Here is a 26,491-nt window from a genome sequence, read left to right as displayed (position 1 = left end):
TTCCAAACCTTGTCCTGAAGAACAGCAGCTAGGTCTAAACAATGCAGTTAGTGAGACCTATTAGAAATCTCAAATGGGGTAGTACTGGCATAAGAATAAATAGACCAGTGGAATGTAATAGAGAATCCGCATATATAGCCATATAACTCATAGCAAAGGTGCTATTGCCACACATTGGGGAAAGAATGTTCAAGAAGTTATCCTGCCAAAACTGGTTTGGCTTGGTGGATGGAGCGTCAGCCTGCAGACTGAAGGGTCCCAGGTTCGATTCCGGTCAAGGGCATGTACCTGGGTTGCGGGCACATCCCCAGTAGATGTGCAGGAGGCAGCTGATCGATGTTTCTCTCTCATTGATGTTTCTAGCTCTCTGTCTCTCTCCCTTCCTCTCTGTAAAAAAATCAATAAAATATATATTAAAAAAAAAAAGTTATCCTGAATCCATTAAATATTTGTATGGGGGCGGAATGAACTTTGGTTCTTTTCTGAACTACCATCTCCCTGTTTCTTGTCCCCCCTACTCATTGTAACCTTTTTTCCTCCTTTCTGGTCTTTTCTATCAATGATATATTTTTTACTATTCAGTTTCCCCTCTAATAGTTTCTCAGTTATACATCCCTTTATTGTTCCTGCGTTTCCCCAGGATCGTGGGTGAGTGAGTGAGCGCCTTAGGTGTTTATCAGGGCCCTGCTGTGTCGACAAGCACTGGACAATTTGTCTTCCCAGAACCACAAGACCAGAAATCTCCGCTTACCTTTTTAGACTCCCAGATGCTGCTGCTTGGTTTCTAAGCCTGTCCGCCTGCTCGTGATAAACATAGGAACAGCGAGTGTCCCTCAGGGGAAATGACACACTGACTGCTAAGGTCTCTCCTCTGCAGTTACTTCTTCTCCAGGATCCTCAGACCTCCCAGTGCAGTGAAACTGTAGGCCGCCACTTTCTCTCCCACCTCTGTGCCTAGGGACATGCATAAGAACGTGCCCTTGAGTAAACAGCGGGATCAATGTAGGACTCCCTTCTGTGCTTTTCTCATACTCCCTAGATCCTGGTAATGGTATGCGGCTTCTATAGATGTCCATGGAGGACTGGCCTTACACAAGCTCCTCCATCATGCCCAGAAGCCCATCCTCTCAGGTTAAGTTTTAACCTTCACTTGAGTAAAGAAAACATTGTGACAGGAAGACTGATTAATGTGAAATAGAGCAGCAGTCACCAACTGGTGGTCTGTGGACCACTGGTGGTCCATGAGGTCCGAAAGGTTGGCGACCACTGAACTAGAGGGTATTCTATACACAGACGTATTCTATACTGTGTCTGTGTACTCTGGTTGGAAAGGTGTGGACCTGTACTTTTCAGGACGTTATACAGCCCATGGGACTATTAGACATCTCAGTTATTTCAAAACAATCTCTGAATGGGGTTGGGGTTTGTCTTTTAATAGAATAAAATCAGAAATAATTGTGTTCAATAATGCCACCAAATGCCGTATCACTGGACATATAGTATAAAAAATATTCAGGAAAGCCCTAGCCTTTTTGGCTCAGTGGATAGAGCATCGGCCTGTGGACTGAAGGGTCCCGAATTTGATTCCAAGGGTCCCGAATTTGGCTCGATCCCCAGTATAGGGGGTGTGCAGGAGGCAGCTGATCAATGATTCTCTCTCATCATTGATTCTCTCTGTCCCTCTCCCTTCCTCTCTGAAATCAATTTTTAAAAAAATATTCAGTAAAAATAGACCATTAAATCTATTGAAATTTTTCCAAATGTATTGGTTTACTTGGACAAATTGGACTGGATTAGTGATGATGATTAAGAGTATAAGCTTTTTCACGTCGTGTGTGGATAAAGAGTCATGTACAATCACGACTGAATTTTGCTGATATGCAGAAATCTCCTAGACGCTTTGACAGTGGCTGCCAGCAGTTCTGTCTCACCAGGAAAGCTTAACATGTTTTCGTTTTGAGCTGTCAAGCAAAGGGCCTGAGGCCAGTGCAGTCTGAGGGACCGGGATAAAAGGGACAGGAGGTCAGAGATTGTTTTGAAATAACTGAGCTGTCTCATTGTAATTCTTTGCATGAAGAATGTTAAGCTACAATTGAGAATTTTAAATGTCTATCTTCAAAGTCTGCCCTTTGAAGATATTTCAATCTTTAAAGGGCAGACTTAACATAGCTGGTAATTTTTCCCAAAGTCCTAGTAAAAAATGTCCCTATGATTTATTAAATGACTTTTATTTGTATTATAAAATACACCAAATTAAAAAAAACACTAAGATTTTAAAAACAAATATTAATACTATCAAACTGTCAAAACCTAGGAGCCTAACTTAAAGGCTTTTCGTGATCTTCTCTATTAAACCACATGGGATTTTATTTTTATTTGACCTTAAATAAATAGCCAACTTTAGCAATGACATTTGGCTCCTATACCCAATATTCTTTGGAAATAACTTAGCATTCATTACTGTCCAAAAGAGTAAGAAAAGAGATATAAAAATAAGATTTAAAATGGATTTGGGTTTCTGTTTCACTAATTAAAACTAAAACTGATACCACCAGCCTTCTGAGATTCACACTTCTGATCAGCAAAAGGACCTGGTTGATTCTAAGTTGTCCTTATTAAGTTGGCTGGAGGGGAATCACATCTCTCATTTCCCATCTTACATCAGGCCAGGGTCAGGCAGAGATTGTGAAGACTGTTCTGCACTGAAGTGGAGCACCGCCTCCCCGAAGAGAGGGCCCTATTCGCATTTCTGTTGATAAGGGCCCAGAAGTGTGTGCATCTAGTTACACTGACGGTGTCATCCTGCTTGGTTTGTTGCATATACACCGTGAGACAGTTAACTTTTAAATTTGTTCTATACAACAGCCTGTTGTTATGTTACCAATGCCACTGCACAAGTACCACATCACAGTTCACTGTCACTTTTTTCTTTAGTGGTTAGACAATTGCAAGAGGACATTTGGCACCAAAGAAGACATTTATAGGATCAACACAGATGCACAAGTAAGTTTCCTATTCTTCGTTTTGCTGTATTTCTGTACCGAGTAAAACTGTGTGCATGCTCTAATGTCCTTATGTGATAGTCCTAGAAAAAAGAATACGTATAACGTTTTTCATTTTTGCTATCGGAGCAATCTTTGTAAAAGTTAGGTTCAATGAAATACTGGCTTAGTAATGAAAAAATTCCCTTCAATCAAAGTGAATGACCAGCTTATGACTGAAGCTTAATAACATTCAGTAGATAGGCTTGATGGCTATCTGGACAGTCCAAGTCACTTTTAGCTGCATCTGCCTCTTTCAAGAAATGTCTGTTCTTCATTGGTATTCTGCAGATAAATGGTCTGGTCAGGAATGCAAACCCAAAAATAAGGTTATATACATTCATATTAACCTTTCTAAACAGGAAATTCTGATTGGATAAACTGTAATGTTTTTTACTAGTGTAAAATTCAATGAAATAAAATAGTATTTTCTTAGAGAAAATACTAACACATACATCATATTAAGTGAGGATAAATTAAGACTTACAAATTATTCTAATAAGATTACAACTTCATATGGGGAAGATACATTCATCAGTGACCTTTGCATTTGACATCAGAATTCTAATCTTTTTCAACATCAGTTATATTGTTATAGAGTTCTAGTCACTGTAAAAGTTATGGTACCATTATGAAGAAAATTTGAAGTTTTTTAAAAAACTGAAATGCTGAGGAAATAATGGCATACTCTTAATACATGTTAACTATTTGCCAGGCACTGTACTAAGTATTTCACATTCATTATCTCTATCTTAACAACTCTGTCTAGTAGATGCTATAATTATCCCCATTTTGCAGATGAGGAAATTAAGGTTCAAAGAAGCTAACTTATCTAAAATCAGTAAGTAGCCCTGACTGGTTTGGCTCAGTGGATAGAGCGTCAGCCTGCGGACTGAGGGTTCCCAGGTTGGATTCCAGCCAAGGGCATGTACCTGGGTTGCGGGCACATCCCCAGTGGGAGTTGTGCAAGAGGCAGCTGATCGATGTTTCTCTCTCATCGATGTTTCTAACTCTCTATCCCCTCTCCCTTCTTCTCTGTAAAAAAAATCAATAAAATATATAAAAATAAAAAAAATCAGTAAGTAAGTAAGTAGAATTAAAATTCAAAGCTAGGCAGTCCTGCACTGTTACAAAGAAATTGTCAAATCATGTGTGTAAAATAAGGAACTAACCCTGGATTAGAGTTAGATCCTTTGGGTTCTAGTTCTGACTTTGCCACTACTTAACTGCATGGCTTAAGCAAGTAATATACTCCTTTTTTCCTATATAAATTAGGTGTTTAGACTAAGTGATTTCTTATATCCCTTCTACCTTGAAGAAAATGAGTTCTATCTCCCAAAGTCTACTTCAATTAATCTTGCTCAAGGTTTTCTGCTAAATAAAAACTGTACATTTAAGATTTCATTTACGTCTCTCTTCTTTCATATTCAGCTCTTGAGAGCGGAGACCTTTTTACACATTATCTGTTAAGTGTCCCTGTGTACCAGTGTAGTCTTTTGCATAACAAGCAATCTATAAATAGTTATTTAAAAATAAAAGAGAATGTATATGCAAATTTCCATGTACTTAAAAGGTATTAATTTAAAATATACAATGTTAGCATATTTAGTATAATTTATGGTAATTCAGAGCTATAGAATCAATTACAATTGTGTTATTTCCTACAATTATAATCATAAACATTATCAGTGATTTCTTCTCCATTACATCCCATAGTAGAGGCTATGGATATATGCACATAGAATTAGCTCTGTTTTTTTATTTATACTAAGAGAAGAGGGAAGAGGTATTTAAAACTCAAATAATTATTAATTCCCATATAAAACCTTAGAAATTTAGATATGCTAATAAGTTTGACACTGGATTGTGCTCAACTAATGTTCACAGAATGGCTGCCTAAGTAATTTATGGTAAGCAGTAAGGAGCTAAAAGTTCACCTTTGCTTAGCAAATCCTTTCTAAATTGAAAGGAATAAATGTTATATAAGTAGTTCTTCTGCGGAAACTACTTAGAAAAGCAGGCTTCAAAGGGGACTTTTAGAAGCAGTATTTACATTATGGCAATTGCTGTTTTAAATAGAAAACATTTTTCTCCATTAATGAGTAGGTCTGAGTTGCTGTAGATGTTTTAATGTAATAGTTTTTAAGTATGTATTTTACATACATTATCTTATTTGATTCAAACCTAGTAGGTTTGAGTTTCTGAAGTTTACTAAATTATATTGGAACGCAATTTAAAACACACATCTACTTTCGCTATTTTACCTCCTGACTTGGCACCAATTCTGGCAACATAGGACCTAACTAGACAGTGAAAGGTAGGAAGCCTAGAATGAGCCACACCAAAGATAATCTTCTCGTAGGTAAGTATTAAGATTATAAGCCACCTCCTTTCTGAGAACAGTAATCTGCTTATTTCCTAGTGAGAAATTTTCTCCTTTCCTAAGAAAATTTTATGACACTTGGCATTTTTTTAAAGCTATAAAGATTAGATAAAGACCACTTATAATAGCCAGCTTCCTCAAGATCACATTAGTTCGATTTTCTTCATAACTGTTACGCAGAAATAAACTGTAGCCTAAATATAAATTTTTATTTGGCAAAGCGTTAACAAACACCCTGGATTGCTACAGTAAATGTCTAAAAAGTTTTATTCTGGAAATGGCATCATAAATTTTTCTTTGGGGTGTGATTAAATGTTCTTCCGTTTGCCTGGGACATCTGTGACCCTAGTTAAAATGATCTTACACTAATTCTTGGTCTTTTTCTTCCTTTGTATTTTTGTGACCCGATCACCTTCTTGCTTAGCAAATGGAAATTCTAGCAGTAAGTGACCTGTCTTAATTTACAGACTATTTATCCATGTCAGACAAACTGGTTTTCATTTGCCGTTTGTGACCCAGCAGTGTTTTGTCATGGACGGCTACTTTAAAAGTAGTGTGCGCTTCAGGTTTGCATAGCCCTAATCTATGAAATGTGGTCCAATAAAAATGTGATTTTATAATCAATATGTACAACTAGCACTTGCCTTCTCATACATTTCCAACTAACATCTCCTTTTAAGTTTCTTCATTTTGAAAATCAAAGTGCAAATGTTAATTTCATTGTCTCATTTCAATGAGATTACAGTGTGTGTTTTTAGAAAAATTCATTTTTAGCTAAGCGATTATCCAGTTTTACTCTGCTTTAACAAGCACTTATTGCTAAATGTAGTGAAATATATGTATCATGATGCGGCAAAAGCATATGCATTTGAATTATGAATTTAAAGTTTTAAGTAACAGTGAATCCTTTTTAAAGCATCCAATATGTTGTCTGCTTTAAAATTCTGTCTAATGTGAAAATGTGCTTCACACTAAAAATGAATTATGTAACCAACAATACTTTTAATCAGTCTTCAAAGCATCTTTCATCAGCTTCATACTGTATTAACTTGCTTACTGCAGAAAAATAAATGCCAGGACAATTTTAACAGCTACTTTACAAATTTATTGGAAATATGTGGTCTAGTCAAATATGGAAAATCACACCTAAACTGTAATGCAATGTTATTTATTTCTAGGAACTGGAGCTCTGTCGAAGATTATACAAATTGCATTTTCAATTACTACTTCTGTTCCAAGCCTACTGTAAACTTATCAGCCAAGTAAACGCAATAAAAAATGAAGCAGAGGTAAATATGTAATTGTACTAGGCATCAAGTAACTGATGCTAGAAAGTTAAAATGTACACATGTACATATACTGTATATATCCCTTGCAGGAGGGCTTAAGTCCGAAGTCACACATAATGAATCATTTCTTATCAGAATTGTTCTTTGAAATGATATGCTATTTCCAGACCTATTAGTAAATGAGGCAGTAGATACCCAGCAGTCTTAAAAGGTTTGTGACCTTAAAGGTCACAGTAGCAGCAATAGATCATCTGTAATCGAAAGTCTGGTAAAGCGCATCAACCCCCTATAGACATTATATTATGAAACCCCCTACACCTTGTCCATCTATTATTTTGTAGTCTAATGATACACACAAGAATAAGCATATACCGAATAGATTCAGAGGGTAGTGACTTTAGTCTCTTTTTCCCCCATTTTCAACCACTGATACTAAACCATCACTGGGGAAATGATTTAATATTTTTTAAGTGGTTAAATGTAAAAGGATATACATACACATACTGGTTTATATAAATACATTGGGCTGCCCAGCCAGTGTGGCTCAGTGGTTAAGCATTGACCTATGAACCAGGAGATCATGGTCAGTTACATGCCTGGTTTGCAGGCCCGATCCCTGGTAGGGGGTGTGCAGAAGACAGCTGACCACTGATTCTCTCTCATCATTGATGTTTCTATCTCTCTCTCCCTCTCTGAAATTACACTGGGTAAATAACCTTTTAAAATATAAAGACTTTGCTGTCAAAAAAAATGTTTATGATCCCTCCTAACAGTAAATGTATTTTTACTATCCAAGATGAAGTACAGATCACATGTTAAAACCAATATAAACATTAGTTACAACCTGTTTTACTTATTACAATGTAACATTATACTTATTACAACCTTTTTTTTTTTTTTTAATTTTGAGAGGAAGGGGGTGGGAAGAGAAAGATATCGATTTTTTTGTTCCACTCATTTATGCATTCATTGGTTGCTTCTCGTATGTGCCCTGACCGGGGATGGAACCCGCAACCTTGGCATAGCTCTAACCAACTGAGCTACCCAGCTAGCGCCAACCTGTTATTTTATCCAGAGTATTTAGAAGACTACTATTGGGTGGCTAAAATTATTTATCCCTACTCAACAGAGAACTTAACTGCCCTTAAATAGTAAGTTTAACATCTGAACATCTTTGTCACAGCCAATTAAATGCTTGTTTTGTGGATAAATATACAACTAGATCCCTTTAAGGTGTGTTTACTTTTAGGTCATCAACATGTCCGAGGAACTGGCCCAGCTGGAAAGCATCCTCAGAGAAGCGGAGTCCGCTTCTGAAAGTGAAGAAACTGACATTTCCAAAGCTGCACAAACTACTATAGAAACTGCCATTCACTCTTTAATTGAAACTTTGAAAAATAAGGAATTTATATCAGCGGTAGCACAAGTCAAAGCTTTCAGGTAAAATGTGAACGGATTTTAAGGAGATGCCTTTATACCTGCCATTTTCAACCTTTTTCATCTCGTGACACAAAAAGTGATTGCTAAAATTCTGTGGCACACCAAAAAATACATTTTTTTTGCTGATCTGCTAAAAAAAAAATTGTATAATTTTGATTCATTTACACCAAGTAGCTATTTTTGTTACCTGCTGTAACTTTTTTTTTTTTTTTGACAATCTAAGGGAAAAGAGGCCAGTCCCCCAAACTAAATAGTCAGGTATTGCATGTTTTGAAAATTCCTGTGGCACACCAGTTGAAAATGACCGCTTTATTAGATTGGGAGTTTACAGTGATTGGGTTTGGTTTTCATTTTGATGATTCAATAGCAGATCTCTGTGAAAGGCAAACATGATTTTGTTCACTCTCGGTGATAAATTCAGTAATCTTTTTGCTCAAATATTAAAACAATGCCCAGTGAAATGTTGTTGTCTCAGGTGTTAACTTAAAATGTAGTTAACCTTAATAACTGCCGGTGGGGTCTCAGAACTTAAAAGCACTGTGTATTACTTTCAGAGCTCTCTGGCCCAATGACATCTTCGGCAGCTGCGAAGACGACCCTGTGCAGACGCTGTTACACATTTATTTCCATCACCAGACGCTGGGCCAGACGGGAAGCTTTGCAGTTATAGGCTCTGACCTGGACATGTCAGAAGCCAACTACAAACTGATGGAACTCAATCTAGAAATAAGAGAGTCTCTACGCATGGTGCAATCATACCAACTACTCGCACAGGCCAAACCAATTGGAAATTTGGTGAGCACTGGATTCTGAGAAACTTCATGGATTTAGGAAAGAAACTAAACTGAAGACTATTAAGAATATTAACAAGCACCTTTTATGAACCCTTGTAATTCACTGATAACTTTTTCTGGCAGCATCCACAACCACAGTGTAACTAATGTCAAAATCAAAGATCAGAAGAAAAAAAAAAAACTTAATTGTTTAACAGCTGCCAATACCTCCCACAAGAACTACAAAGAAGGGATTTTTAAATTACTTAACCTATGTGGATGGAAAAGGGCTAAAAGTGATGCATACAAGTACATACATTGCTTTCTGGAGAAACCGATTGTAAGAACGTTTGCAATAATGGCCTCTCATACGGAGACCATTGGGAAGCAGGTGAAATGAGGCTGGTTCGTTTTAGCTGAAGGCCTGCAACACTGCTTGGATTCGCAGCAGTCACGAGCATCACCCACAGGTGATGCTCAATTATCTACATGAAGAACATCCCGTCGGATAGATATACACAGAAACTTATTTGCAAAAACCATTGACTTTTCAATATGTGGGATCAGGGTGTGGGTGTTTTGTTTTTTAGTCTGTATACGGAACTGTGTGCGTGTGAGCTGGGGTGTGTGACTACGTGATAGTCCTATTTTCAAGGTATGGGTGTTTGGTGACAACATCTCAGAGCATGCCTGAAAGAGCACTGCAAGATTATTTTTGAAGAAATTTTATTTTATTAGATCTAACTCTTCATAGTGTGTAAATGTTAGAACATTTTAATAATATTTTAAAACTGGGCTCTCCCAGTATTTCAAAAAGAAATAATATATCTGTTAACGTTATTGGAATGCTGCTCAGTTCTCTGATCAGTGCTTATGTTATGATTGTTGATAACTAACCAAAGTAGATGCCTGCAGAGACTTTAAAATGTAAAATAAAGATGTATGCTGCCCGTCAGCTGTTCTCATTAGAAAAGTTAACTTATTTTACTCCATAATTATAGAAACTGTATAGATGAAAACCAGTATTTTTCTTGTACATTTGTGCAATGCACTGTTATACAAGAACAGGTGTACAAAGCTAAAGAAAAAAATTGTGGTCATCGATGATAGACTACACGACTTGCGGGCTCTGAAGTCTGCAGAATTCAAGAAGAGAGGTGCAAATGCATTTTTATATGTTTATTCGGGACTCAAATGTTTCACCCGAAAGGAACCTGGGGTTATGGGGGGAAATGAGAGGAAGCCTGAAGACCGACTACCAAAACATGCAATATACTTAGCCACTGTCTAAGCCTGTAGCATAACATGAACTGGATTCTCTGTCCTTTTTTAAATAGCATTTTGTAAAAGAAATGAATGTAGTCCCACAATTCCTCTGGTTTGAAAGGAACACCCTTGTATTTTTTATATGCATCTCTTATCCACTGTGACTTTTCTTTTAAAACTGGGCTCTGGGGTTCCAGAGTTTAGAATGTAGGAATGAACTGCTTAGCTTTGCCTTTTCTTGGGGGTGTGGACACTGCCAGAAATGTAATTATGCTCAAGTGCATTAATTGAAGGCACAGTGCACCCTGTTGGACTGCTGACTATAGTTATGTTACCTGTAAAATTCCCTAACTGGTCACGGCACATCCATAATCACTGTATTTTTTGACCCTGATAAAACCAATTATTTTGATGGTGTCCTGGTACTGTAAATGGTGTCCTTTAAATTATTTAGTAACATTTGGGTGTGGGGCAGGGAAGAGAGGGCTGGTGTCCAGAGAGACACCACATTTTACATCCTATCTTACCATCCCCTATTTTTCCTCACCTTCCTTCTATCCTTTTTGTTAAAATAAAAAGCATTGTAGTTGTTGGTTTGTGTTGTATTTTAAGAAAAGATGATTTTAGTGTGCATCATTTAGAAACTTTACAAATTATCTTCATTATTCAATATGATTTTCCATAAAAGAGGGAGAACAAAATTAGTTGATTACCTGCCCTGGCCGGTTTGCTAACAGTGGTTAGAGCATCAGCCCTGAGACTGAAGGGTTGAGGATTTGACTGCAGTCAAGGGCATGTACCTCAGTTGCAGGCTTGCTCCCTGGCCCCCGTCAGGGTGCATGCCAGAGGCAACCTATATGTCTCTCCCCCTCCCTTCCACCTTCTAAAAATCAATGGGAAAAATATCCTCAGGTGAGGATTAACAACAAAAATTAGTTGATTACCCAAATCAAACCTTTCAAACAATTGAAGTTTGCTTTCATGTTTGTTTATATGTAACTACATCCATTAATAATGTAATGAAAATTAACACACCTGCAGAAATCAAGATGCAAATGTACAATCATTAGGATTGTCCTTTTTCCAAAGGGTTTTCCTCAAACCTGTACTTCTTTGCTCCTGATCCTCTAAATCCACACTATACACTTATTGACAAAATATATCAAATGTTTAACTTATTAAACACCTTAATCATTTTCAAAATAGTTTATAAAATAAACCAAAAGAAGAGATCTGGACGTTCCCTCACACTACTTCTAAAATAGAAGGCCAAGGGGTTTTTACACAATGCAGAAAATATTTCCTGCTGTAGGTGACGTAACATAACCGGTTTGGTTACAACCTAAAATTTAGCAAATAGTTACGTATCTTTTGGAACAGACTCACCGAGTCTCCCCGCTTCGGGTCTGTGAGAACTGCTCAGACGCCACGCCAGCATAACCTCGGCGGGAGGGAAGAAGATACCAGAATCAATGTAATTATAATTGTGTTTTATGACTAGAAATTTTTTTCAAAGTAATACACTGTTGCTTTAGCAAATGTAGGAAATGTGAAGAAAATTATCATCAATTTCTTGACACCTACAGATCACAGTAATCTGGAGTACTTCTAGACTCTCAATCTCGCTCAAAAAATTCACATTCATAAATTCCTAATTGTATACATACAGCTCAATATCATCTCATTGCTGGAATGTTATCACTGTAACTCTTTAAAAAAAAATTTTTTTTATTTCAGAAAGAGGAAGGCGAAGAAAAACATCATTGATTGGCTGCCTCCTGCATGCCCCCTACTGGGGATCGAGCCTGCAATCCGGGCATGTGCCCTGACAGGGAATCAAACCGTGACCTCCTGGTTCATAGGTTGACATTCAATTGACTCACACCAGCCAGGCATCACTGTAACTCATGAAAATGATGTTTTGTGCCACTTGATTCAATGTCTGAATCCCCACTAAGTAAAACATAGTCTGATCCTTGCTTCTCTCAACTGTAAAATAGGGTTAGCTGCTCTATTAGGAAATTTTAATTACCCATGTTAATAGCCAATGAATTTCTCTCAGGAACCAAAGCAGGTATCTTTCTACTGTTCCCTCATTCATTCAGCAAATGCCTGAGAGCATACTGTACACGGCATGCATGCCATACCAGTCAAATGAGTTTCCTATTCCTACACTCGACTAAGTAACAGGTGTCAGAATGACACAGTACCTTCAACACCACCTAGGGTTCTTGTCACTCATTCCTCTCTGACCCCCACCCCCCATCATTTTATCTGATCATTGCAGGCCTCCTTACTGATTGACAGACATGCATTGTACAGCCAGAGTTATTTCTTTTTAAAGGTGAATCTGTTGGTCACTATCCCACCATAGCTTTAAAACTTTCCAGTAGGTTCTCACTGATGACAGGTACCTGAGCAAAGTCGAACAGGTGTTCCCAGTCTGGGCCTGCCGGTCTCACCGACTATCATGCCCATTCCTGTCCCCCGTGTTCTACCACAGGTCTCCTGGTTTCTTCCACCCCTGGGCCTTTGCACATGTCAGCTTAATCTGGGAAGTTTCTCCTTCCGCCCTTTACCTAATTCAGCTCATCCAAACTTCAGCTGAAGTGTCATTTTCAAAGCAAGCCCTCCCTAATCTGTCCAAGTCCTATCCCCTATTAACATGGCAGAACTTCTATTTTACATTTTTTTTAATGCAAAAATGAATGGCTCTCTCCCCCTACATTAGAAGCTCCGTAAGGGCAGAGGCCACACCCATGTTTTTCCGTAGTACTAAGTGCAAAGCTGACTCAACTGCTGGTTTTCTCACTTCAATTCCATAAGCAACACCTGGGTACTTGTTAAATGCTGCTGCAGCAATTCAGTGGGGGCAGAAGCCTGGGATCTGCATTTTCATGAGCCACCTTCCTAAGTCCATATGGATGCAGAGGGCCTTTCCCCTCGCTCTAAGGCAGTGGTTCTTAGCCTTGGCTGCACGTTAGAATCACTTGGGAATCTTTTTAAAATCCTGATTTCTGGGCCTCATCCTCCGGAAATTCTGTTTCTTTGTTATGGGGTGGGGCCACAACATTAGTAACAAACAGAATTTCCGGAGGATGAGGCCCAGAAATCAGGATTTTAAAAAGATTCCCAGCCCTAACCAGTTTGGCTCAGTGGATAGAGCGTCGGCCTGCGGACTGAAGGGTCCCAGGTTCGATTCTGGTCAAGGGCATGGACCTTGGTTGGGGGCACATCCCCAGTGGGGGGTGTGCAGGAGGCAGCTGATCGATGTTTCTAACTCTATCCCTCTCCCTTCCTCTCTGTAAAAAAATCAAAATATATTTTAAAATTTGTATAAAAAAAGATTCCCAGGTGATTCTAATGTGCAGCCAAAGTTGAGAACCACTGCTCTAAGGGCTCTAGAGACCTCAAACTCATTTTAGGTTTTTATTCCTTGTCTGTCTACATGCAAGCATCCCAGATGTTAACAGGCTTACTTTTATGGCACCTCTGAGGCAGTAAGGGTTAACTTAAACGGGTTGGTTAGAAAATTGGAAAGAGACATAATTAGCACCTGGTGCCTATCATGTGGCATCTGTAACCTTTAAGTCAATAGCCCTCAACTCCATTGTCATTAGAATCCCCTGCCACTAACTGAAGTGCCACCCCCCACCTCCACCCCAGAACTCTTTAATGGGGCGTCGGGGCCTTGTGTTTTCCTGGGACTGGGGTGCAGTTAGGAGAGAATCCTTAGGTTAGAGATGGCGAAAACACTTTCCAGTTACAGAACAGCAAGTCAATAGAAACAAAGGCTAAAGCTGTCTTCAACTCACTTGAAAAAATCCTTACACTTAGGAGGCCTCGTTATAAACCAGAAGTCCATTGAATGAATGTATTTAACATCTTAAAGAAGCTGCCTTTAGCAACCCTATTCCAAGCCCCAGCTGTGAGACTGATGATTAATAATGCAGTTTTGTTCACAGCACGCCTCTCCCCGCTACCCCGAGTTTGTTACCTACTAGACTGAGGTCGCCAGGATGCACTGAAGTTCCCACCCAGAGCTAGCCAGCCACTCAGGGTTACCCCAAATTGCCCCATACAGCAGGATGGCTCTGCCTCCGCCTCCTTCAGAAGCATGCTTATTCAATGGCTAGTTGGCTTCTCTTTATTCATGTCTTGCTTATAAGCTTCAGCCCTACACTCCCACATAAGCAGTAAATCTCACATCTATGAGCCCCTCTTACACTTTCCTCCAGTGACGAATATGCCTCAGAGCCTGGCTGTTCCATATGCAATCTATAATAATAAAAGTGCAATATGCTAATTAGACCGGACAGCTGAACGACCATCCGGATGTCCTTCTGGACAAAGCCAGGGCCACGAGGGCCAAGCCCCTGGTGTGAATTTTGTGCATTGGGCCTCTCGTGAACAAATAATACACGTGACAGGCCCAGACTGTTAGTACAGGACAAGCTCTCCTAAACTTTATTTTTAAAAGACACGATTTTATGCAATTGTTTTGCAATTCTTTTATTTAAAGGTTTTGTCAAGAAACACAGCCTTGCACAAGGAGGCAAAAGGGAGAAGGGGCACACACAGCCCACTTGTCTGCTCCACTAGCACACGGTCGGTAGGACTGGTCTTTTACATTCATTTAAATGATATATTTGAAGCTGAACGTGCTGTCACAGGATAGGCGTTTGCCTTTGCATCTCCCACACAAATCTTGTCGGTGGGGCCGTTTAGGGTCAATGTGGCGAAGTTTTATTGAGCAGGAGCATCTAGTCTGTTTACAACTCTGAAAAATCAAATGAGAAGCGCGTTCAGAAGGTAACCCCTGGGTGACTTCCTGGAAGTTTAAAAGTTTTTCCCTAGTCCAAATGCTGCTTGAATGCACTCTAAGCAAGGCCCTGTGCTAATCTTGCCTGAATCCTTTCTAGCAAGGATAGGGTTATAAATAGAGGGTGCTTAACCCTTTGCCGTAGTCCCATGTTACATAGGATTTAGTTCGGAATTGCTTCTTTTGAAACAATTTTCTTACAGGAAGTCTTTTCCTGCACTTGAAGGGTGGAGAATAAGCAAGCTGGGGTGAGGAAATGAAAAACAAAAGAACTTTTAAATAAAAATAGAAGTATTGCAAAACAAGGAAAGCTACTGCGGGAGGCTAGTGCCCAGTAGCAAGCCATGGCTCTGGGCTGGCATCAATGGCCTGGCCTCCCCACCCCAACCTACTGTACGCGACCTCACACCGAGGCAGAAGGCAAAGACATCCTCCTTTAGAACCTGACCCACCTCTGCCATGACCTCAGTGCGTCTACAGTTTGCCACACTTCTGGGGGTCTTAGATTTACTTTCAAACAAATGATTCTCCTTTTTGCAAGCTCTCAGGCGAGACTGAACCTTAAAACCCCATGCTTAGCTCTGCCGGTGTGGGTGAGTGGTTGAGTGTCAACCTATGAACCAGGAGGTCAGGGTTTCAGGGTTCAATTCCCAGTCAGGGCACATGCTCAATTCTGGGGCGGGGGGAGGAGGGGTGTGCAGGAGGCAGCTGATCAATGATTCTCTCTCATCATGAATGTTTCTCTCTCTCTCCCTTCCTCTCTGAAGTCAATTTTTTTAAAAAAAAAATCCCATGCTTACACTAAATGCTTTAACTTGGGCATGTGCTTCATAAGAAGCATCTGGGCCAAGCAGGCAACCTTTCCCACCCCATGTTAGCAGGACGGTATCCTATTTTTTCAGTTTGCTATCCCTTACATTAGACTGAGCAGTAGGTGAGGCAAATGTTCTTCCACATTGCAAGTGAGGTACTGGTCTCTAAAGAGGTTACCATGACCGAGATCTGCAAGGGCAGAAGGAAACTGACACTGAGGCCTGTTTACCAGTTGAACATTATTCTGAACTCCTACCAAAAAGCTGTCAAAACCTGGAGGTCCCTGGGAACCTAGCCTCTTTGAGGAACTATATTCAACAAACTGCACCAAAGCCTCTACCACTACCCAGTCCAGACAAAAATGCAAGCTCTTGGCTTACTTGACAGGTGATGGCCTCCACTCGGTAAGGGTTGTACGACTTCTGACAAGTCCTGCAGAACTGCTTAAAGTAAACCTGTGATGCGAGAGAGAGAACGTAAAGCAAGCCCTCGGGACACCCCTGTCCGAAAGATGCCCGTCGTGGGGCTGCTTACCTTGTTGGTGCCCTGCACACACCACACATAGGCACTCTCCCAGCGGATGTTGCAGTCCTTGCAGTGGTAATAGCCGTATTTCTGCTCCAAGAACTGAAAAGGACACCAGAGTTTCAACCAACAAGATATCGAATTGTTTCCCTTCATTTCAGAGGCTGAGGAGCATCTATCTCCTACTTAACACTGGCAGCTTCCTTCCAGTGGTGGAGGTAAGTAGGATCAGGTTCGAAATAGGAAGGAACGAGGTGAGCGAATGGCCTAATTGAGCAGCTTTGCAAACATGGGCCTAAGATAGTTTACGTGCCAGGTCAACGGGGTTCATAAAGCAAATTAATTGACAAGGACCGAGTCGGTGTTTTCCCTCAGACGGGCAAGGGGAGAGCCAAACACCCAGGGTTCTCTACTCCTCCCGTTCTTTCCGGAGGCCTCTTCGGTTGGATCAAGTGCTTTTAGAACACAGACGTGGGGGTAGTTACGCTGAAGAACAGGAGTGAGACTCTGAATCCTCAAGTACTTCCAGGTGTTCACCCAAGATGATGTTCTCCAGGCTGCTAGTTCAGTGCCCCCCAGAACAATAGAGTAGGAATCCAAATGGTGGGTAAGCCACAGCTCACGTGTAACATGAACAAAAGTACCACTGCCTTACTCTTAAGCTGTCTTCCCGCCCAGGGAGAAACCAATAGCAAACAAGTCTTTGGAGTCAGGCCTTTCAAAGTGAAAGAAATTTGGGGGAGCGCTCAGCGACTTCACAGGTGAGCAAACTGAAGTCCGGGAAGGTTAGGAATTAAGATGCCACATAGTCAGTGCCCAGCCGGCGTAGCTCAGTGGTTCAGAGTCTACGAACTAGGACAGTGGTTCTCAACCTTCCTAATGCCACGACCTTTTAATGCAGTTTCTCATGCTGTGGTGACCCCCAACCATAAAATTATTTTCGTTGCTACTTCATAACTGTAATGTTGCTACTGTTATGAATCGTAATGTAAATATCTGATATGCAGGATGTATTTTCATTGTTACAAATTGAACATAATTAGAGCATAGTGATAAGCACAAAAACAATATGTAATTATATATGTGTTTTCCGATTGTCTTAGGCGACCCCTGTGAAAGGGTGGGTCGACCCCCAGGTTGAGAACCGCTGATCTAGGAGGTCCCGGTTTGATTCCTGATCAGGGCACATGTCAGGGTTGCAGTCCCTAGGAAGAGGTGTGCAGGAGGCAACCGATCAATGATTCTCTCTCATCATTGATGTTTCTGTCCCTCCATCTCCCTTCCTCTCTGAAATAATTTTTTTTAAAAAAAAGATTGCACATAGCCTGTGTATAAATTCTAGATTCACCTCTCCGCCCCACCCCCTCGTGGCCTCTTGTACCTACCATGCCTTCCCACTCCCTGGGTTACAGCTGTCGGCAGGGGACGCCAGGCCTTTGGGGTTCAGCTAGTGGGGACTGGCCCTCCTAGCCTGCCATACCAACAGCCCAAATGCTTCCGCACTATTATGTTTCTGAGTGGAGGTGCCTTTCAGGAGCAAGGACAGACCCTGAGAGAGGCACTACAGCGGCTCTAGCTTCCAGCGGAAGCTTTCGGAAACCCAGCAAGAATCAGGGGCGAGGCGAACAGCACCCCAGTAGTCGACTGTTGTGGCTTTTGCCGTTAAATTGAGAAAAGTGGGTGGGATCCTGGGGCATGAACTCTCCCGCCAGCAAGCCCACCTTCTGATGCCCCCCGCCCCCACCCCGGTACCCACCTAGATCGTCCACACCGGACAACGTGCCCACCATGGCGTTTAGACAGCAAATACGCCCAGAATACGGACGTTTGAAGGGCGTCTCCCTCGCCAACCTCGGCGCCGGCGTTTTCAATCACAATCCGGCTACAATTAATTTACTCTTGGAGGCGGATGACGCCCGCTGCTGCCAGCGGCTGCGCAAGGCCCCCGACGTCCCCGCGCCCAGAGCGGAACCAGGAGGAGACGCGCCCCGGGGTCCCCGCGCGCCCGCCCGTCCCGCCGACTCGGGCCTCACCTGGAAGCGCAGGCGCTCCTTGCCCGGCTCCGGGCTCCGCGGCGACGACCTCTCGCCCTCGCCTTCCTGGGCGCCCCCCACCGGCGGCGGCTGCTCCGGGCTCCCGGACGCGCTCCGCGGGGCGGCCTCGCCTCCCCGGGCCTCCCGCGACGGCAGCCCCGGCGCGTCCTCCGACGGCTCCCAGCTCGCGCGCACCTCCGCCGCCTCCTCCTCCCCCTGGGCCTGCGGCCGCTCCGGCGCCGTCCTCGCCGCCCGCTCTCCCCGCTCGGGGCCGCGGGGCCTCGGAGGGGGCGGCCCTCGCTCTCCACCCGGCGCCGCGGCCTCGGCGCCTTCCAGGAAGGTGGTGACCCGGCGCGAGACCACGGGCGAGTACACGGCGACGGAGCGCGGGAAGCGCGGGAGGCGCGGGCCGCCGCTCGGGGGGCTGCCCGGCTCGGGGCCCGGGCGCGCCGGCTGCGGGGAGGCGGGGCCGCCCGCCGCGTCCTCGGGGCCGGGGGCCGGGGCGTCCGCGTCGCGGGGCCGGCGGGGCAGCGTGCGCCGCCCGAGCGAGCACTGCACCGACGCGTCGCGGCGCGGGTTCACCTGCACCGCCGCGTCCCGGCTGCACGCCCGGCGGGGCCGCGGGGCCAGGCCGGGGCCCACCTGCGACAGCAGGGCCATGAGCTGCGCCCGCTGGAAGCTGTCGAAGTACTCGGCGGCCATCAGCTGCCCGTAGCCCGGGAAGGACGGCGGGGCCGCCCCGGCCAAGGCGGGGGAGGCGGGAGGGTGGTCCCCGGCGCGCGGCCGCCAGCCGCCCCCGCTCGCCAGGCCCTTGCCCCTGGCGGCCGGGGGGTAGAGGTAGGGGTACGGGTAGGCGGCGCACGCGGGGTACATGTAGCCGTCCAGCGCCTCGTCCCCCGGGGAGGCCATGCGCGCGGCCGCAGCTGCTCCCGCCCGCCGCCGCGCCCTAAATAGGCGGCCGTGCGGGGGCGGCCCGGAGCCCGCCCCTCCGCCGCGCCTTCCCGCCACGCGCGGCCCCGCCGGGAGGGCTGCTCCCCTCCTCCCCCGCCCCCCGGAGGTCCGCACGGATACCCTGAGATGTTCTGGAAGGAGGCTTCTTTGCGATGCACGCACTGATTTCTACGCGAACTTGCCCACCGGGAAGAGAACTATCACCTGGATGCGCTGAGCCAGGTGGTCCCCATCCCTGGATTGTCCTCGGGGTCTGAGCGCCCAGGAAACCGAGGCGAGGCTGCCCGCCTCTGGCCAGTGAGCAAATGCGAAGGTTTGGTTGGGTTACCTCTGATCTCAGGTTATAGGTTATTCAATGAGCTCAGGGAAGTCTTCCTATGAAGCCTTTCAGCACGTGTGGGAAGCGCTCTAGGTCACCATGCCCAGGCTAATTGTCATCTCCTGGGGCACGTGCTCCCACCCCCACACACGCCCCACCTCATACGTGGGCCTTGAGGTGCTCTTGAGTACCTGCAGGTACTAATGACTATTCTTTGGGGTAGAGAGTAGTTCTACAGATTTCCTCATCTAACCATCTCTCCAAGAAGTAAATTGATTGGAGGTGTGTTAACATAAATGCATTAGGCCAAGTCAGTCCCCAATTGAAAAAAAACAATGCGCTCTGTCCACCAGAAAAATGTCTGTTCATCAAGAGATATCAGATCAAGTAATCAAATATGTTAGTGTATTTTTTTCTGATTTGAAACAGGATTGACACTAAAATACTATAAGTCATTATTTAATTGACCTGTTTGGGGATTTTTCTAACTACAGGTCAAATTTCAGCATTGTCAAGTATTCATAAGTTAAGCTAGCACACTTTTTTTTTTTACAACAATTACATTAAACTCAATGATGCTTTACAAATATAGCTTGTTTTTACTCATATAAGATAGTGCACCAAAATTCTACATTTCCCAAGCCCCGTTTTCTGAGAGTTTACATCTTTGAAACAGTCATAGAAACTGGTTAATGGTTGAAACCAAAGAGCACACTTCACTTGTTCAGGCTTCACGTGCGTGCGCAGTCCCAGGTGCAAGTTATCATACGACACTGACTTGTAATTGGTGAAAACGCCTAGTGAATATACCAAGGCGGCCTTACAGCGGTAAGTTCAAAACTGTTACAAGTATGGTATTGTGAGCCAATTGTGACCCTCTAGGTAAACCACATACACTACCACAGACTATAAATACGAAGTAAAACTTCAGCAAGACAGATGCTCCTGTGTGTCTCCACGCTTAGAGAGCAGCCTGAGCGGTTTCCACCATCATCAAGCTCTCTGCGTTCACTGAGCCATAGGACGTGTCTGCCATCTCCTCTTCTTTCAGTTTCTTGTAAGAAATATCGGTGTCTTCATCTTCATCGAGAGGATCTTGCTTGTGCAGTATTTCACTTCCATACATTTTATATATTAGCACAAAAATCCCTGCTTCTGCAGACTGGAAAAGGGCATAGAGCAAGGGAAACATGTACATGCTCCCTATGAGCCGTGGTGGGAAGGCCAGCTTGAGAATGGCGGTGCACAGCTGCACGTTCTGGCTGCCCGTCTCCAGGCAGACGGTCCTCTTGCAGTTGGGTGGGAGCCGGAAGAGCGCGGCTAAGCCGTAGCCCGAGGCATAGCCTGCTAGAGGCATAAAAATCGCGATCATGTAAACAGTGGCAGGAATACTCGCCAGCAGCTCAGGTCCTAACATAGTGCCGGTCATTATGAAAAGGACCACCAGTGTCACTAGCAGAGACCACAGGGAAACCTGGTGATAGAAAAGGGATAAACAAGCCATCAAAAAAAAAAAGACCATTGAAGGGGAATTCAGGCCAGGGACTCCCAGCACTGGAAGAGGGACCCATCTAGTCTGACCTCCCACACAAAACGGAGATCTTTGTGGTCAAGGCCTTGACAGAGGACCCCTGAGGAAGGGCGGACTGCTGGGCGGGAGGCCTTCACAGCCGCGTGGCACAGCTCTGATTGCCTGGAGGCCTGTTCTTATGTCTAGTGATCTAGTGACAATCTGCCTTCTATAACCGCAAGCCGTTGTCATGGACAGGCCCTCAGCAGCAACACAGACCGCTGCACCTGCAAACCGCCTTCAGAAGCCTACAAACAGTTACCCCGGAAGGCTACTCTTCTCCAGCACCGTCTCCAGGCTCTCAGCCTCCATCGTGTAACTGTGTTTGGGAGTTTTTACTGTTCCGAGCACACACTGAACTCGTGAATGTGCCTCTCACTAACAGGGCAGTCAGAAGGGAGCCCAGTACACCAGGATGCTGAATAAATATTATACAAGATACTCATGCTACCAATGTACAGTTGACAAAAGCCAAACTTATAAATCAAAACTTATATTAAGTTTCAAAGTGTGCCCACATCAAAAGCTTTGTTAGAAGCCCTAGCTGGTTTGGCTCACTGGATAGAGTGTCAACCTGTGGATTGAAGGGTCCTGGCTTGATTCCAGTCAAGGGCACATGCTGGGTTGCAGGCTCGATCCCCAGTAGGGGGCGTGCAGGAGGCAGCCGATCAATGATTCTCTTTCATCACTGATATTTCTATTTTTCTCTCCCTCTCCCATCCTCTCTGAAATCAATAAAAAAAATTTTTTTTAAAGAGAACCCTCTGTTTTTCATATTAATAAAAGTTTGCCCCTCTGTATAATCAGTTACTTTAGAAAATAATGCAAGTAAAACACAAAAGATGTCTTATGAAACCTAAATTGAAACATTGGAGAGACTGGTTTTCTCTCATGTAAAGGAGTTTGCATGTGCATTTTACAATGGCTAGTTCTGTATGTTACCAACCTCCTGAAATGAGAATGCTGCTCATTGTTTACTCTTATGTACTGCTGTTTCAGTTTTCAAAGAAAGCTTAATCTAGAAATATTTAAATATTTCCTCCAGTCACCTGTTGTTACAAAATCTCTCCTGCTACAAAAAGCATCAGATGGTTTTTTTAAGCAATATTGGAAATATTGCATAAAATAGTAGAAATCCCCATGTTTTCACTACCTTTAGAAATCAAAGAATTGTAATGAGGAAGGAGTAAAAAAACACAAATTTATTAATAGCAATATAGCCTGTACTATTTATCCATGACCTAATTTTATTTTGTGCTTTAAAGTTCATATTTTGTGCATTCTATTATACTGCCATGATGTGATTTTTAAATTACTTTTGGTCGTATTAATATCAACTTATTTTTTAGAAAATTAATAAAGCATTTTAAAGCAGCTGTGTACAGTTTCTCAGAATTAGAGTTCCGTCTTTAAAACACTAACACATTTCTAAAATACACTACAAATTCTATTAGTAACGCATTTCTTCAGTACTGTACAAATTCTATTAAAATAATTTCATTCTGCCTGCTTGTTTTGTAACACATGAGCGGTTCATGGAAAATGTTCCCATTTTATGCACTGCCACCCATCTCCCTATGACCTGTTTCCTCCTGTGAGTACCAAGTTCTCTTGTGCTGTTTTTAATTGATCTGTGTCTTAAAGCTATAATTTCTGAAATTCAAAAAGGTGAAAGTTATCTTTGAGCATCAACTTAAAAAAAAAAAGTGTATCCATGCAAGGCCTGCCAAACCCTTTTCTTCCTCACCCCTCTTTCCCAAACCTCCTAGCGTTCAGCCCCGCTCAGGACCAAGGACTCCAAGTCCGCCAAGTATGGAAAGGAGGAGTGACCTGACCTTCACAATGTAGTCAGCCACCCGGTTGTATTTGTAGCGAATGAAGACGCCCAGCCCGATGGGGATGAGAGTGCTGCACAGCGTCAGGGTGACCGCCCCGAGGGGCAGCAGCTGCACCAGGGGCGTGTTGATCCAAGCCCGGCTGTAGACCCACAGGCACAGGGGCATCAGGGCCAGGGCCAGGAGCGTGGAGGAGATGGTCATGATGATGCTGCAGAAAAGGGAAGGAACGGAAGTCAGAATGGGCTGCGAGCCCAAGGACCCGTCTGGCACGTGGGCCACCCTCGATCTGGAACCGGAGGTGGAAGGGAAAGGGGGCGACTGCTATTTCCCAGCTTGAGGTCTGGGGAGAACCTGCTTCATCCCAGGTGAGTGCCAAGAGAGCTGCGTGTCCAAGTCCAACTGAAACACGGACGCGGGGGGGGGGGGGGGGCGGCGAAGAAAAGCCCTCCGCACTGCTGCCCTGGCTCCGTGCGGCCTGTGCAGCGGGCTATCGTCTGGATGGTCCGGATGATTTTGAGGGCCAGGAGCATAGTTTTTAAGCCTTCAGATCACCCGTTCGACACGGGAACGCTGCTGACCGCTACCTGTTGGATTGAACAGGATTACCTTGTCCTCTGTATGAGATTACTCTTTTCTGGGACCAATCGCCCTATTTTGTTGGGCATTTCCGGGGAGTCCTGGCCGCAGGCTTCCCAGTTCTCTTTGTCTTCCAGCGGCGAAGACCTGCGCGGACAGCCCAGCCCTCGGGGAGGTGGGGAGGGCGCCGCGGAGGAGAGGAGACCCCAAGACCCTCAGCTCAGCTCGCCCCGGTGTAGATCTTCCCCCCACAACGCCGGCTCTTCCCCTCTGCCCTGACTTCCACATCTTCCTCCGCCGCCGCCTCCCCGCTCCATGCCTGTCTCACCGCCCCTCGTCCTCTGTCCTCGGTCTGGAGCCCCGGGCTGCAGCCGCGGCCGGTGGGGCTGGGAAAGCCGCCGCGGGGACCCCGCTCCGTACCTGAGGTTCATGTCGCCGTCCACCAGCAGGGACATGAGGTTGGAGAGGTTCCCGCCGGGGCAGCAGCCGCACAGGAGCACCGCCACGGCGGCCACCTCGTCCAGCGAGCAGATGAGCGCCAGCAGGAAGGCCAGCAGCGGCAGGAGGCCGAACTGGCAGAGCGCGGCCAGCAGCGCGCCCACCGGCCGCCGGACGTGCGCGCCGAAGTGGTTCACGTCCACGGTGCAGCCCAGGCCCAGCATCGTGACGCACAGGGCGGCGCCCACCAGCACGTTCAGCCCGTGGCTCAGCGGCGTGTCCCAGAACGCGGGCTCGTGGGGGGCCCAGGCCCGAGGGAACGGGGATGCGCTCGCGCTGACCGCGGCGCCGGGGAAGCCGCCGGCCGTGGGCTCCGGGGTGGGAGCGGGGCCGGGGCTGAAACTGACGCTGGGACTCGGCGCGAGGCTGAGCCCGGGGCTGGGGCTGGGGGCGGCGCTGGAGGCGGGGGCGACGGGGAAGTCGGGGCCCGGGCTCAGGCTGCTGGCGTTGGGCGGCAGCGTGTAGTTGTCCGGCTGCAGGGAGGACGGGGCGAGGAGCAGGGTGGTGTTGTCGCCGTCGGACATGGCGCTGTCGTCGGAGCCGGCAGGTTGGTGCAGCCCGCGCTGTGGATGTCTGTTCCCTGCAGCCAGCCGCGCGCGCCGCTCTCCGTCCCTCGGTCACCGCCGCGGTCCGTCGGTGCGTCGGTCTGTTGGTCGGTTGGCCAGCCTCGGCTGCACGCCTCTGACGTCTCCCCCGGCGGCGGGGGCGGCGGGCCGGGCTTTGGCTCCGGAGCGGCCGACGCCCGCGGGCGGGCACTCGGAGCGCAGCCCCCGAGGGCGAACCCAATCGCTGCGCCCCCGCGCCCCGCAGGCCCCGCCTCGCCGCCGAGTCCCTCCTTTTAATCACCAGTAAGTGGTTCTGTTCGAGTGTAGCCAGGGGCGGAACAAAGACCTGACAAAGGACAAGCAGAAGGAAAAACCGTGCCTGGCTGCTGATCAAGTTCTCTGATGCGCTCTGCCCCTTTGATAATGAAATCTGGAGAGCCAGGCACATAGGAAAGAGCGGAAAAAAGCTTATCTGTGTGCGCACATAGACCATATACGCTGTGCTAACAGCCTGCAACCCTGACAGGAGGGCGGCCTGGCCATAGCAGCAGTTCTCTGTAGGAAAACGCACTCCCTATCTGGCTTTACTTTGCAGACAAATTTTAAAATAATATTTTAATATTCAGACTTGAAGTAATCCTACCGATGGGTTTTGAGCTAGGTTTTATGCAAATGTGAGCGCATTAATTCTTTTGAATCTCACAGCAGAACCCTGGGAGAGATACTACTAGGTTGACTTTTACATGCAAGGAATCTGAGGCCCGGGGAAGTCTCTGCTTCACCCACTAAACCCGCAATACCCGGCTGCAGGTGAACAGTGATGTGCCGTTAAAGAAGAGCGCAGCTTAGAAGAGGCTCTGTGAAAAAAAATGTGTGTTTTGGAAGTTATTGGCAGATGGGGCGAGGATATTTCAGTGGCCATAGATTTATGACGAGCATAACTCTGGCATTAGGATTAAAGGGCTGAAAAGAAATAAAGTGGTGAGATTCTCTGCTTCAGGCAGATGTTATTCCCCAACAAATCAGATTCTGAGTCCTTGGGGATGGAGACAACCTCTGTAAGTCGCCACTAGATGCACCGTCTACCAAGGGAAGGGGCCGCTCAGCATGCTGTGGAGACCCAGCCCTTGGCAAGGCCTCTGGCTGCCCGGAAAGATCATACAATGAAAGCCAAGGCTCAGGGGTTAGTCTGCGAGGAGATGAGGCCCCAGAGCGAGTTTTTCCTCTTGGGGACTCGTGCCTACTCCTCTTCTGGCACCAGAGGAGACTGGGCGGCTTCCATCCTCAGAAGTGGACTGAGCCCGTGTGATTATATTTTCCCACCACACATCTCCTGGAAATGACAGAGAATGTGAAAAATAAGACTAAATTCACAACACATTGCATTCTTAATCACCAATTTATTTCTTCTCCATTAGAACGTAATTTCTAGGAGGACAGCGCTTCGGCAGGCATATGGGACAATAACATACCTCATATTTTCCAAAACACTAAGCCCAAGAAAATAACCAAAGTAAGTTTTCATTTAGACTTACGTGAGCAAAAGAAACATATTCGGATATGCAATGCAACATACTAATACTACTCACGCTACTTTCATACGTGACTATATCCAGGGAGACGTGTGGAGAAACAGACGCGATAAGGAGGAGGCGCTGCCCAGCCATAGGGTGAGATAAACCGAGAGCACAAAAGGAGAGGGTGAGCAGAAGCCTAGCGCTGAAGGCACCTCTCCTATCTGTCCCCTCCCCGTGTTGATGATATTAAAATCCACAATCCAATTAAATAAGCAGTAATTACAGGCAGACC

General features: G+C 45.2%; 3 protein-coding genes across 13 annotated transcripts in view; 1 reads left to right on the top strand and 2 right to left on the bottom strand.

The window, feature by feature from the left end:
- The window catches only part of FRYL (FRY like transcription coactivator), a 246,965-nt gene extending 237,071 nt beyond the window's left edge, over positions 1-9,894 (top strand). For 5 of the 10 annotated variants that reach the window (XM_036333414.1, XM_036333434.1, XM_036333368.1 and 2 more), the window contains 5 exons: positions 2,935-3,003; positions 5,849-5,866; positions 6,603-6,713; positions 7,963-8,153; positions 8,708-9,894. In XM_036333414.1, the coding sequence (XP_036189307.1) occupies positions 2,935-3,003; positions 5,849-5,866; positions 6,603-6,713; positions 7,963-8,153; positions 8,708-8,966 (648 nt within the window). In that variant the 3' untranslated portion in view covers positions 8,967-9,894. Of the gene's footprint in view, positions 1-2,934; positions 3,004-5,848; positions 5,867-6,602; positions 6,714-7,946; positions 8,154-8,707 lie in introns of all 10 variants that reach the window. The other 5 variants (XR_004971662.1, XM_036333394.1, XR_004971663.1 and 2 more) reach the window with 5 other exon arrangements.
- On the bottom strand, positions 748-19,302 carry ZAR1 (zygote arrest 1). Of its 2 annotated transcripts, XM_036333455.1 has the most exons (5): positions 18,386-19,302; positions 16,362-16,454; positions 16,208-16,282; positions 11,579-11,633; positions 748-954 (listed from the first exon to the last, which is right to left on the bottom strand). In XM_036333455.1, exons 1-5 carry the CDS (start codon positions 19,292-19,294, stop codon positions 878-880), a joined length of 1,209 nt encoding a protein of 402 aa, XP_036189348.1. In that variant the 5' UTR covers positions 19,295-19,302; the 3' UTR covers positions 748-877. The 2 variants fall into 2 exon arrangements, with proteins under 2 accessions (XP_036189348.1, XP_036189338.1); XM_036333445.1 differs by lacking the exons at positions 748-954; positions 11,579-11,633 and adding an exon at positions 14,689-14,972.
- Positions 19,303-20,195: 893 nt separating this feature from the next.
- Positions 20,196-24,981, bottom strand: SLC10A4 (solute carrier family 10 member 4). The gene is made up of 3 exons (XM_036333346.1): positions 24,060-24,981; positions 23,061-23,271; positions 20,196-21,129 (listed from the first exon to the last, which is right to left on the bottom strand). The coding sequence occupies exons 1-3, from the start codon at positions 24,659-24,661 to the stop codon at positions 20,617-20,619; spliced, it is 1,326 nt and encodes a 441-aa protein (XP_036189239.1). The 5' UTR covers positions 24,662-24,981; the 3' UTR covers positions 20,196-20,616.
- Positions 24,982-26,491: the final 1,510 nt, after the last annotated feature.

This window comes from Myotis myotis, unplaced genomic scaffold (assembly GCF_014108235.1).
Source record: "Myotis myotis isolate mMyoMyo1 unplaced genomic scaffold, mMyoMyo1.p scaffold_m19_p_1, whole genome shotgun sequence".
Classification (NCBI taxonomy): Eukaryota; Metazoa; Chordata; class Mammalia; order Chiroptera; family Vespertilionidae; genus Myotis; species Myotis myotis.
This window is presented reverse-complemented; position numbering and strand designations above follow the sequence as displayed.

What these genes read in the sequence shown, in the direction of transcription:
- ZAR1 (XM_036333445.1), bottom strand. Translation starts at nt 19,294, where the DNA reads ATGGCCTCCCCGGGGGACGAGGCGCTGGACGGCTACATGTACCCCGCG. An exon ending in AGGAGCGCCTGCGCTTCCAG is followed by an intron (nt 16,455 to 18,385) that starts GTGAGGCCCGAG and finishes TGTCCTTTTCAG; the next exon opens with TTCTTGGAGCAGAAATACGG. An exon ending in TGGAGGCCATCACCTGTCAA is followed by an intron (nt 14,973 to 16,207) that starts GTAAGCCAAGAG and finishes TTGATTTTTCAG; the next exon opens with AGTTGTAAACAGACTAGATG.
- SLC10A4 (XM_036333346.1), bottom strand. Translation starts at nt 24,661, where the DNA reads ATGTCCGACGGCGACAACACCACCCTGCTCCTCGCCCCGTCCTCCCTG. An exon ending in GACGGCGACATGAACCTCAG is followed by an intron (nt 23,272 to 24,059) that starts GTACGGAGCGGG and finishes CCTTTTCTGCAG; the next exon opens with CATCATCATGACCATCTCCT. An exon ending in TGGCTGACTACATTGTGAAG is followed by an intron (nt 21,130 to 23,060) that starts GTCAGGTCACTC and finishes TTCTATCACCAG; the next exon opens with GTTTCCCTGTGGTCTCTGCT.